The sequence below is a fragment of the Pelecanus crispus genome, chromosome 8 (genome assembly GCF_030463565.1).
Source record: "Pelecanus crispus isolate bPelCri1 chromosome 8, bPelCri1.pri, whole genome shotgun sequence".
Classification (NCBI taxonomy): domain Eukaryota; kingdom Metazoa; phylum Chordata; class Aves; order Pelecaniformes; family Pelecanidae; genus Pelecanus; species Pelecanus crispus.
Window position 1 is genome coordinate 5,182,795 of NC_134650.1, and position 12,988 is coordinate 5,195,782.

A 12,988-nucleotide genomic window follows, 5' to 3' on the forward strand; every position below is an offset into this window, starting at 1 on the left:
AATGACCTTAATAAGGAATCTTATCATTTTTAGTCCAGGAATAAGTGAGGCCAGGTACTAACATCTCAGAAGGATACTTGTACTGAGACATCCTGATATGGTGCAGAATAAGTTGTCTTGGCATCTTAACAGTATCCGTATTTAAATGCCATATTATAGCTGTTTAGACACAGACCTTGCTGTTGTTTGAGCATCCTTGCTCAAGTAGATGCTTTCAGGGGGTTCTCTGACTCAGCGTTGCTGGATCTCAGAAATTACCTGCAGCAGCTATATTGAATCAGTCAGTCTAAGAGAATACAGTTTTTCTGGCCCTCTAGGTCTTCGGACTTTTCCAAATCCTCTGTTCCTTTAAAACACGTAAGAAAATAAAAAAATAAAAAGATTCCTTCATCTTTCTGAACCAATAACCTTGAGCACCCTGGGCCCCAAGACCTTTTATTCTCTTTCAAGAGTTGGCTGCTAGCTGGACTTAGTAGGGTCCATGCAAGAATCTTCAGGGCATTTTCCTTGCAAAATGTGTCAGGACTTTTTCTTGCAAAGCATATTGCTATACCAAAACATTCAGCTTTCCCTGTAGCTAGCTGACAAGTTCCTCCTGGTATGTTTTTTCCCTGATGCTTATTTTTATACTGCCATCTTACTATTGGTAAGAAATAGAGGCTTGACTCTTCCTTGACTCTTCCTCTTCCCTTGAAAATGCCTAGTTCTCGTTTCATTGGAATGACACCTGATACACTTTCACCTCAACAGCTGAGATTTTCCTTTTCACTCTTCCCTAAGTTTTTCGTCTCCAACTCTATCTTCTGAGTACAGCCTGCTTTCTGAGAATAGTCCTGTGGCTACTGGTACTCTCCAGCAATGGACAAATTTAATTCCCAAAGTAATCTCATCGGTGTCATTGTTCGAAAGAACAACAAGCACGTAGAGTATCCATTTATTGTGGGACAAAGTCTTGAACAAGCCTCATTTTGCCAGAAAGGTCCCCAGTGACCACCATGCCCCATTAAGACTCTTTGCATATCTACCAATGTACAGTGGGTAGAAGCCTTTTATTTCTTATGGCTCTTTTAAGCTAGATCTGTCGCGGAGCAGATATGAAGGCAGCAAGAGAAAGTAATCAACAGCCTTAGTACAATCAGATAGTTGAAATTGTTTCTTTGAATAATGAAATCAAAGAAAGTGGTAGTATCTAAGTCCAATGGGATGATGCTGAAATGCAAGGCAACTCTGCATGTTACTGTTCTTTGTATGTGAAGGTGTAAATTCCAGGTAGAAAAATTACTCTAATTGTAAGTCTGTTCTCATTTTAAAGTGTTTGTATTAAATAAGGAGTCTGCATCTAATTCAAAAGCTTAATATCCTTTTTTTTTCAAGGTAACGTGTGTAGACTGTTTTATTCACACAGCTTGACTGGTAGCAGCTCAAGGTATATACAGCTCTTGTGAAAAATATGAAAGGTTGTAGAAATGAGACCACACTCCTAGCTCTAAGAAACAGAATACAAAAATGGCACAAAGAGAGAAGAGAACATTGCCATTTATACTGGCAAATTCCAGCTCTGTTATTCTTTTCCTCAAGAACAAGAGAAACAGCTTATGCAAAGGAAAGATAGAAACAGCCAGGCACTACTGGGTTTATCTCTAGTGTGATAAGCTTCCTTCAGGGAGACAAGAACAAACTGTGCGCAAGGCGTAGAGAAGGTACAGGCAGTACATTTTAAACTCTTTCCACAGTGAATTGTTCCAGCTTCTGGAAACCATTTAAGTTTTCTCTGTCAGAGCTCCTTCCAATTTCTCAGGAAACACAAATACTTGGTACTTGCTTTGGTGCACTGAATGTTTTAATTTTATTTCAGTAGGGCTTGATTGATAAGTAGTTGTATGTGACATATGGCATTTGGGGTTGATATAAGGTCTAGAAAGAAAGAAAGATGGATGAAGTTAATCCTAATCTTGAGGAATGTCTCCGTGTGAGCTATAATTGAAAATTCATTCACACAACTCACAGTCACCTAAAGAAAAGGTTAGATGGAGCATCCTTGCAGTAGCTGGGGCCCCAGCTGGGTGCCTAACTCCAACCTGCCTTCCAGGGAACCTGCAAACCCTGAGGATGGTGAGTTTGCCTTTGCCGCGTGGAAGAGGTCTCTGGAAGAGACCATTGGGAAGAAATGGTCCTCCATGCAATCAGCCCAACTAGGACCAGAGCTCTGAGGGGTTTCAGTCTTCTGGCTTTAGAGCAGAGGAGACAGGAACAAGAGCTTCTGTCCCTGTAGCACTTTATGTGTCCAGGCATCTGCAAAGCCCAACCTTGGGACCTTGAAGTCACTTGCAGCCTGCAATAAACTGGCACAACACCATCTAGACCTCCGGTGGCAGTGTCATTAAAAGTTCAGTAACACCAATTTATCTCCATGAAATAATTTGGGTTTGTCAAGTTAAAATTTTGTTGAGCCAAATTCTATGCTTGTGTAACACCACTGAAACAGTCACTTGAAGAACAAGAAGAGGCAGTACCAGTCGCTCTATTTTGTTTACCTGACACTTTCTGTTAGCGGAAATTGTGTAACTTGTTTGTTGGGGTTTTTTCAAGAAATTTTGTGCTGTTATTTGCAGCAGACCTTTGAAAATTCATCTAACAAAAACTCCTTTGGGTAAAGAAGTGTCTTCTTTGTGTTCAATAAAATTACTAAATACGTTCTAAAGTTCTAAGGAGGAACTTCTGTCTCCTTCCTCTCAAAACTTCGGCAGGACTGTCAAAATAATACCCTGCCAACATGGATTCAAAGGAGCCTGATTTATAATTGCACTAAATCCATCAGTGCTTACTCTGCTAATTTACTGTATGTGCATTTGGGAATAACCAGTCTTGAAGAGGAGTAACATATTCTTAATATTGTGAATTTTCTTCTGGATGAAAAATCTGAATTCTAGTGCATTTTATATCTTTATTAATACTAAAGTTCATTTACAGCTTCAATTGAATTTGCACTCGGACAATCAAATGTAACTACATAAAAGCATAGAATTGGTCTTGCTTATATAATCTGTTGATATTTTGGCTGTTTGTAGCTGGCAGCGATAAGACAAATATTAACTGAAAAAAAAAAGTTGATATAATTTTCCATTTTAAATTATATCATAATTTCTCAATTGTTTTTCTGAGTTATAGGTATTATCTTAGGTAGCAAAATTATACAGCTTATTAAAACAGAATATGGTCATGTTTTCTGATAAGCTGTTGTCTCAAAATTAAACGCTGATATTCTCAATTCACACATTCTGTATCAAATTTACAAGGTCCCATTTTTAATTTCATGTCTTTATAGACCTCCTAGTCATAATGTACTATATTCACCAGAGTTTCACCTAGAGACTCCATCAGCAGGAGAAATTGGGTGCAGAACAGGGGCTAAGAGATCATTGTCTTCTCAATAAGAAAATTCATTAAAGTCTATCAATTAGTTCAGTAAATGGTAAGAAAATGAACTTTGTGCAATAGTTGGGAAGTAAGTGTTGGGTGAAACTGAGCTTATCCATTTCATGTCCACTCTCACTTCCTGTATTGTGGTTATGATGCTCTTTGCTGATCCCCTCCAGGTTTCACCCTAAAAGATAAATTATTCCCTTTTAAAAAATCTACTTCAAAATATTTTAAAATTTTCAGTTGTTCCAAGAGTATTTCAAGGCAAATAAAAATGAAACTATTCCCAGTTCTAAGACCTGTGTAAACATTAAAATTAAATGTAAATAAATTGTGAATGTAAATGTAAATTTAAGAAAACCATCCTTTTCGTAGAAGGGACTTTATTTTGGCCTCTGGCTTTGCCAGAGGTCATTGCCATATATGCTTTTTTGTGCCATCCTGGAGAGAATTGTTATAAGCAAAGATGCAGAGACCCCTAAACAGCACAGCCCCTATCATCCACTCACAGACTTGGTCAGGAGCTAAGGTTGTGGATTTTTTTTAAAAAAACAATATGACTCAATGTGAAATGTGTCGTTTGAGGCACTGGGGTTTGATGAACTTTTGCTGACTCAAAGGCAGATTTCACCCCCCCCTCGCCAGCTGTCTCGGTGCCCAGAGCCAGCAGCAACCCTGAGTCGCCAGCCAGGTGGGGAGAGGCTCGGTGATTCGCATCCCCGGGGCTGCCAGCTGCACACATCAGCTCTCGCTGGGGCTAAGCTTCTGGCTCCCCACGGCGCACCTGGAAGCCGTAAAAGCTTGGGTGGAGCCAGCTTTCCTAAAGCTTCAGAGCTCCCTTTTTCCCAGCCAAAGCTTTGTGCTTGGAAGACCTGCATTGGAGTGCAGGTGTTTGGGGATCTGGGGCAGGCTGCGTAGTGTGGCTGTCGAGAGCCACCACGTATGGTCCTAGCAGCTGGCTGGTGGCATCTGGAAACCCTGCTGCGTCCTCCCTGTTCCTGTGCAAGCCAAACAGATGTAGTCTCCCTGTATTTTCACAGTGTGTGGTAAGTAGTGTGTCTGTGTAATGAGTAATGAAGCTGAGTCAGTGTGCATCGTTCTCCCTGTGTTGAAGTGTGAATGTTTTAAACTGCTAAAATTCCTTTATGCATTAAAATGTTAGGAGGCTGAATTCTGTAAAACTTAATGATTCCTTAAGTCTTACGCCTTTCAGTGCATTGGTTCTCCAATCTGCAAAGCAAAAGCAGGCAGGGGTTGCCTGTAAGTCTTAATACTTGAGCAAGACATTCATGTCTATTTGCTTCTGGAATATTGAAAATACTTGGCCCTCTTGTCCTTATAAATGTGGCAGACTTTTACCCCAGTGGGGAGTGTCTGGTTTGTCCTCTCTGCACAGTTGTTATTTACTAATGATTTGTAGTAGATCCTTTCAACGCTGAGTCTTAAAGCAGGATTAAAGTTGGATAAGTTGTAAGAAAAAAAAGAAAAAAGGTCTAATTTGCTTTGGCCTGCCTTGCTCCTGACATATTTATTCTAAAACAAGATGATTAGCAGAGCAAAACATGTTCCCAGAGTATGTGAATGTGCATTTCCATTGAGAAGGGATTTGCAGGCTGTCTGCTTATGGCAGCCAATATTCTTGTCTAGGTTTTAATTTGTTTGTTTGGATGTGTTGTTAGGGGTTATAGGATTGAAAAGCTTCCAGAAGTCTTATCCAGCTTCTCAAAATATCACTCCATAAAAATACATGTTTACTTTTGGAAAAATAGATGTTCTCTCTAGGAAATAGGTGCTTACCTGTATTTTTGGTGGCGGTGTGGAATCTGGGTATCCAGTTAAAATTTTCAGTTATTGCTCACTGGGCCAAGTGGACAAAAAATATTTTTGACTCACTTCAAATACAGTGATGTCTTGTGCTATTGTTTCTCACAAAACTGTAGCTTGGAAAGAATATATTTGCTTTTGAAATTGTTTCTTGCAACCAAAATGGCTGCTGTACTGTGCTGCCAATTAAATCACACATGCAGAAGTTGGGATTGCTGCAGGTTTCTTGCAGCAATCCCCTGCCTTGTTATGCATGTTATATGAAGTGCTACTAAAATTGCTAACATTCTCTTTTTAAAAGAATAAAATGCTTCAAGATGTACTCCACTGTGAATTCTTCTTGGTATTAAATACCACTCTCCTTGAGAGAATAGATTTCCTCTTATTATCAAAAGAAGATCCTGAAGATGAATGTGTTGGGGAGGAAGAGAATAATGTTACCTTCAGTGTCTGTAAGCAAAACACTGCAAATCAGGTTCAGGTGAAAGCGTTGTAGTTAACTAGCTAAGGGGGAGACTCTGCCTTTATGCACATGGCTTGCTGTTGGCTTCTGTGCAGCTGCAGCAAGAACAGAGCTTAGGCCTAAGGCTGTGCATGTTCTTTTCAGTCTCAGTAAAGTGATGGAAAGGGCCACCAGGCTTGATGAGCTGCTGAAATGACTTGAAATGAACAAATTAAATTACTACTTTTTTTTTTTAAGTGAGGATGGGAGAGCAGAAAACATTATTAGCTCCAGAAGACTCTTAGAATAGAAACTGGCTTTGCAATATGAATCTTGAAGGGACCGAGGCAGGATTAAAGAAATTAAAAGCAGGAAGGCTGTAAGGCTATGCAGAGAGGGACAAACAGCCGTGTCTGGAGTGGACTTTTCTTTTAAGGTTATAGCGTAAAATGCCTGAATGTAGTTTGGTCCACAAATGCTGTACAATGTATTTTATACTTGCCACTCGGAGCCTCATGATCCTGTGATTTGTTAGGCATTGGTCTAGTTAAGAACTTCAGTCTACATTTAATTTTGATGAGGTGCTCATTAGTTCAGTCGCTCATCACCATTCGGCATGCTTTGTGGCTAATGGCTTTGATGACGATGGCACTAAATCATACACTTCAAGTTTAGCATCTCTTAGCTGTTTTTCTATCACTAATCCTTAAACTTTCTTCTTAACAATTTTGCATGTCGACAAAGGCCTGTCTTCTGAGATTGTGGAAATCAAAGTCTGTGAAAAGGTAAAAAGTCTTCTTTGTACCATGATCCATCCTTCTGCAGTCTGCAAGGGAGAAGCACAGCACCTTTTACATTTATCTCCAGTCTCTGCTCATCAGTATCTACAGCACTACAACCAGACATGTTTTTGACTCTGAGTTGGTGTGTTTCTTAGAGGTGCTGGGCCGTCAAAAGAAATGCCCGTAATCAAAACAGTTCCAGAAAATAAGACAATCATTACATTATAGTAACAAAGCATTGTTGCTGGCAAGGGGCTGCAGAAAAGTCAGAGTTACTCTGAAAATTTTAAATAAATGGTTTGTACAGCCCAGCATAAAAGAGCATGTCTGCAGAGCTGTATTTGGCTGTTCATGGCCAAGCAACGCCCCATCTGCAGCATTTAGCGTCTGGTTTAATGGTAATTCTGCAATTCAGAATGCATCTGAAGGAGGGAAAGGTGCTTTGTGCATTAAGAAAATTTCTTCAAAGGAATTTTGTCTTTAACACTAGGCTTCTATTTTCATAGTTTATAGAATCATTTAGGTTGGAAGACATCTTTAAGATCATCAAGTCCAACTGTTAACCCGGCACTGCCAAGTCCACCACTACACCATGTCCCTAAGCACCACACCTACATGTCTTTTAAATACCTCCAGGGATGGTGACTCCACCACCTCTCTGGGCAGCCTGCTCCAATGCTTGACAACTCTTTCGGTGAAGAAATTCTTCCTAACATCCAAACTAAACCTCCCCTGGTGCATCTTGAGGCCGTTTCCTCTTGTCCTATTGCTTGTTACTTGGGAGAAGAGACTGAGGCCCACCTTGCTGCAACCTCCTTTCAGGTAGTTGTAGAGAGCAATAAGGTCTCCCCCCCTCAGCCTCCTCTTCTCCAGGCTAAACAATCCCAGTTCCCTCAGCTGCTCCCCATCAGCCCTGTGCTCCAGACCCTTCACCAGCTTTGTTGCCCTTCTGTGGACATGCTCCAGCACCTCAGTGTCCTTCTTGTGGTGAGGGGCCCAAAACTGAACACAGTATTCAAGGTGCAGCCTCACCAGTGCCAAGCACAGGGGGATGATAACCTCCCTGCTCCTGCTGGCCACACTATTCCTGATACAAGCCAGGATGCTGTTGGCCTTCCTGGGCACATTGCTGGCTCATATTCAGCCAGCTGTTGACCAGTACCCCAAGGTCCAGCATTGCATGGGGTTGTTGTGACCCAAGCGCAGGACCCGGCCCTTGGCCTTGTTGAATCTCATACAGTTGGCCTCAGCCCATCGATGCAGCCTGTCCAGATCCTCTGCAGGGCCTTCCTACCCTCCAGCAGATCGACACTCCCACCCAACTTGGCGTCTGCAAAATTACTGAGGGTGCACTTGATCCCCTCATCCAGATTGTTGATAGATATTAAACAGAACTGGTCCCAGTACTGAGCCCTGGGGAACACCACCTGTGACCAGCCACCAGCTGGATTTAACACCATTCACCACAACTCTTTGGGGCTGGCGATCCAGCCAGTTTTTTACCCAGTGAAGAGTACACCTGTTCAAGCCACGAGCAGCCAGTTTCTCCAGGAGAATGCTGTGGGAGATGGTGTCAAAGGCTTTACTGAAGTCCAGATAGACAACATGCACAGCCTTTCCCTCATCCACCAAGTGGGTCACCTTGTCACAGAAGGAGATCGGGTTAGCCAAGCAGGACCTGCATTTCATAAACCCATGCTGACTGGACCGGATCACCTGGTTGTCCTGTATGTGCTGCATGATGGCACTCAAGATGATCTGCTCCATAACCTTCCCTGGCACCCAGGTCAGGCTGACAGGCCTGCAGTTCCCCAGATCCTCCTTCCGGCCCTTCTTGTCGATGGGCGTCACATTTGCTAACCTCCAGTCAGCTGGGATCTCCCTGCTTAGCCAGGAGTGGTGGTAAAGGATTGGAAGTGGCTTGGTGAGCACTTCTGCCAGCTCCCTCAGTACCCTTGGGTGGATCCCATCCGGCCCCATAGACTTGTGTGTGTCTAGGTGGTGTAGCAGGTTGCTAACCGTTTCCCCTTGGATTACGGGGGCTTTGTTCTGCTCTACCATTTCATGATCGCTATGTCCAAGATGGCCTCCAACTGTCACATCACCCATAAGTCCTCTGTTTGCAAACAACAGGTCCGGCAGGGCACCTTCTCTAGTTGGCTCACTCACCAGCTGTGTCAGTAAGTTATCTTCCACACACTCCAGGAACTTCCTAAACTGTTTCCTCTCTGCCATATTGTATTTCCAGCAGACATCTCGTATCTTGAAGTCCCCCACAAGAACAAGGGCTAGAGATTGTGAGAGTTCTCCCAGCTGCTTATAGAATGTTTCATCTGCCTCTTCATTCTGGTTGGGTGGTCTATAACAGACTCCCACCATGATATCTGCCTTGTTGGCCTTCCTCCTCATTCTTACCCGTAAACACTCAACCCAATCATCGTTAAGCTCTAGATAATCAAAACACTCCCTAACATACAGGGCTACCCCACCGCCTCTCCTTTCTTGCCTACGCCTTCTGAAGAGTTTATAGCCATCCATTGCAGCACTCCAGTTGTGCGAGTCATCCCACCATGTTGCTGTGATGGTAACTACATCATAGTTTTCCTGATATCGTGACTGGATTCCTTCTGTGGACACAAGCTTCTTAATAGTGCTGTTTATCGCTGTGAACAAAGGTTAGGCTTGAAGAAAACTAGAACCGAGATGAAAGAATAGAATTTTTATTATTTTAGCAGCTGAATGTGTCATTACATCAGAGCTGGTATTGTGTAGCAAATTGCAAGCTGTAGTGAAATTGCTTTAAAATATATCTGTATATATTTTTCTAAAACTGTGATAAAGTCATTCAGCGGCACATTGAAATGTATTTCTAGCTGAACTGTTATATCGTATCTCTTTTACTGTGGTACGAGAACAGATGGCAGTTATTTTTCTTAACAGTCTTCAGCAAAGCTGATGCGATGCCTTGCCTTCCCTTGTAAATGTTTTCAAGTGAACGACAAGTACACATGGCCAAAATGAATCTGCATTGTAACATTGACTTGTGGTTTCTAAAGCAAACTTTTAATCAGCTTACAACAGTATGCTGGTGATAATTACTTAATGTCGTATCAGTCAAGTAGTTCATTATGACAGGAAAATGAGCTATTAATCAGAATCAATTGCACATGTTTTGCAATAAGTTTTTGGAGCAGATGTCTTTTCATAGACATTTTTAATGCAATAATTGACTAGTCCATGACTTGAGGACAACCACAGTCACTCCCATGGTATAAATGCATTTGTAGATTTGGAGATGCTCTCTGTCACTTTATAGCATTCCAAGGGGGACTGTGATTGATCTGAGAATAACAGCTGTTCAGTAGCTGGCACGTAGAGAGGGCTACTGCACGTACAATGACAAAGTTGTTCAGTGATTTTATGCATCTTCATAAGCGTAATATAAGCTGCAATGTTTTTCAAAGGATTTTCTTTTAAAATTGCTGCTACTTGAATAGTAACTTGGCAACTCGGAGAAGGCCTGGTGAAAATGTCTCTAAATACAACCTGATGTAACGTTACTTGCCTGCTTCACCAGAAATGCTGTGTAGTTGAAGAAAATGCTGTATTCTTCGGTGAAGTTATTTGTAGTTATAAATCAAAATGACGCTGCTAAGTATTGTAAATCTAGGACTGCCTACTAATTTATGACTTTCAGATTGCCTGCTGTAATGTGCCATATTACAGAAGCATTGTTAGGAGCTACATTTAATTTACTTGCTTTAAATTAATACTGCGTTGAAAATCCAGCTTTGTTTTATTCAGAGGAGCTTTCATTCTTCTGCTTTATACCAGCATGTTCAAAAAAACCTGGTGTCTCTTATTTTATAGCCTTCGACAAAAGAAAGGAAACTTGGCTCAGAAGCACTGGACTGGACCAGCTAATATGGTAAAATGCAAGCCTTGCCCCATGACGCATGCCAACACTGTCTGTGGATCTGATGGACACACATACAGCACCAAGGTAAGTTCTGCTTGTGACCTGAAATCCTGGCAGTCGTGCTCATCCAGGCTGTAGTATGAAGATGAAATAGCTTTCGTTAGTAGGCAGTATTAAATTAGAGTCTACTTTAGTTTGTGGTATATTTCTGTGTTAAAAGTGCTGATAAATTTAGATTTTTTTTTTTTTTTTTTACATATTTGACAAACAGCAAATCAGAATGACAAATCAGAATCTTATGACTTTTGTGATTCATGTTTCTCTAAATAGCTTGTTCTTGCCGATGAAGTAGAACACTTTCAGTATTGATGATGCAACAGAAAAAATTCATTGGATCAGATTGGCTTGTTCAGACAAGAGGATTTTGGGATAGTTCTTGGTTTTAAGCTTTGGTCTCCAAATGGTAAAATAACTTGGCAATATCATTGTTCTGTGATAGATCTTTTATTTTTTCTAATTAATTTTTTGTTGTTTCCAGGCTGTATGGGTAACGTACTACAATTCATTTAAACCACCGTTGTAATATGCTTGTGTGCCAGATGCAGCATATGTGGTACCATAAAAAAAAAATTCCCATAACCCAGTGGGGATAAATTGGCTCATTGTTATACTGAAAATATGATCACCTTAGGGCTTGATTCAATAGAAGAAACTGGCTTCACAGCCATTTAACGGTCCAGATCTCCCATTATCAAATAAAGCCTTCCATGTCTCGGACACATGTTCCCTAAACGTCACTTCAGGCACTGGAAGTCATGTTTAGGGAATACCCCTAAGGGTTTCTTCTCTTCCTGCATGCAAGGTAAGGTTTGATAGCCAGTAAAACTTTAAAATGCAAAAATAGCCCCCCAAAAATCCAGGAAAGTAAAGTCATCAGGGGAAAAAATTCTCTGCTGTAATGTAACAGCAAAGATGATGTTGCAGCTATGTTCTCTTCTCAGCTAGGCAGCTTGAATTCTTCATCCATTGGTGGACACAAATATTAAAATGCTGCCATGGCTAATTCATTTAAGCCTCTCTTCTGTTCTGGCTGGAGGATTTGCATGGCCAAAGGAGCAAATCAGCATCTCATCCTTGTACACACATACTACAGAAAAAGGACTCCAAGTTGCCTGTTAAACCAGCTAGTCTCTTTAATACTCTCGAGGACTATGTAATACAGTAATTTTGCATTGGTATTTAGGATTAAAATTAGGCTCATTTTGAAAACAAATTTTGCTGTCTGAACTCTTGAGAGTGTATAAGATATTCTGTAGTAAATAGCTTTCATTGCATATTCAGTCATCCTGTTGAACTAATTTCTGTGCATCTTCCTGCATCCCTGTTAGCTCTGAGTCTTTTTTTGACCTTCTATATTTCTTACCACAAGATCCAAATGGTTTCCATCAGAAATTCTGCCAATGTCATAAATTCACCAAACTATTGTGACTATGGTGTAAGCCTGACAGCTATGATGAAGACATCAAATAATTCCTGTTGCTGACATGCTCGACTATCAAAAACATACCTCCCAGAAGTTGCCTCTGTGTGAGTGGTATTTTTTTTTTTTTAGGAGATTTTGTCTCATCTTCATTTATTGTGTGTTTAACTATCAATTGCCCCTGTCCTAGCAATTGACAATTACAGGATCTTCATGGTCTCTCAAGTGCAGCAACTTCTTTTTCACAAATTTTGCCCTCATTCTCTACCCCTGCTTGGGGAAGGTAGGGTTTCATTGCTTTCCAAGTACTGCTCCACTGGAGCGATTGCTTGTCACACTGCATATTTGTAGTTGCTTTTCTAATTTTGTTTTGATTGAAGGCTCCTCCAGTGTCATGCTTATTGGTAATCCTTCTGTAACATCCAGTCCTAGCAAGATGATACGTGTCTGCTTAACCTTTACGCAATATCAAGGAGATGCTTATAGCAGTAGTGTTATTCTTTGCTGTATACAGTACATTGTAAATCTGTGAGTATGTTATTACAGTAACCTGTAGAACAACATTACCTCTCTACAATGTCTTCTTAAAAGCTCTGCTTCATAGATATTTCTTTTTTTTTTTCCCCCCCAAAAGACAAATTTTGGCAAATGAGGTGAAAATACTTGAGGCAGAGCATTAAAACGAAATGGTATATTTTAATGTCCTAACAAGTAACATTTTTATGGTCAGTGATGATCCTGGGTTTCTCATATCTTTTATGAACAGAATACAACTGCCTCCCTCAAATTCACAATTAGTTTTCACCAGATAACGTGATCCCTCTTTCTTGTCATTAAGTCACCAAAATCAAAGCTTTTCTTTGGTAATTTTCTTACACACACAGTGCTGTTGGCAAGTATTTTTTTCTGGCACTGCAGTGGTGGCATGTTCTGGTATTGACTGTGAAAATACAAAAAGGTGGACATTTGAGTGTGGGCAAATACCACACTGCTTTGCATTTGTATGTATGTATTCGTATCTGGCTCTGCATCAGCTGCTTTGTGAGCGTGTAATGATATGCTGAGCAAATGAAAGGATTCTTGCTAAGCTTGTAAACAGAAGATGGAGAGTAGCCACTACA

The 12,988-nt window shown here is 40.9% G+C and overlaps 1 protein-coding gene across 1 annotated transcript in view; it reads left to right on the forward strand.

Annotated features, from left to right (window-relative positions):
* SPOCK1 (SPARC (osteonectin), cwcv and kazal like domains proteoglycan 1) overlaps positions 1-12,988 on the forward strand; it is a 329,292-nt gene that overhangs the window by 218,263 nt on the left and 98,041 nt on the right. The window contains exon 5 of the mRNA XM_075715200.1: positions 10,339-10,471. Coding sequence (XP_075571315.1) covers positions 10,339-10,471 — 133 coding nt within the window. The remainder of the gene's footprint in view (positions 1-10,338; positions 10,472-12,988) is intronic.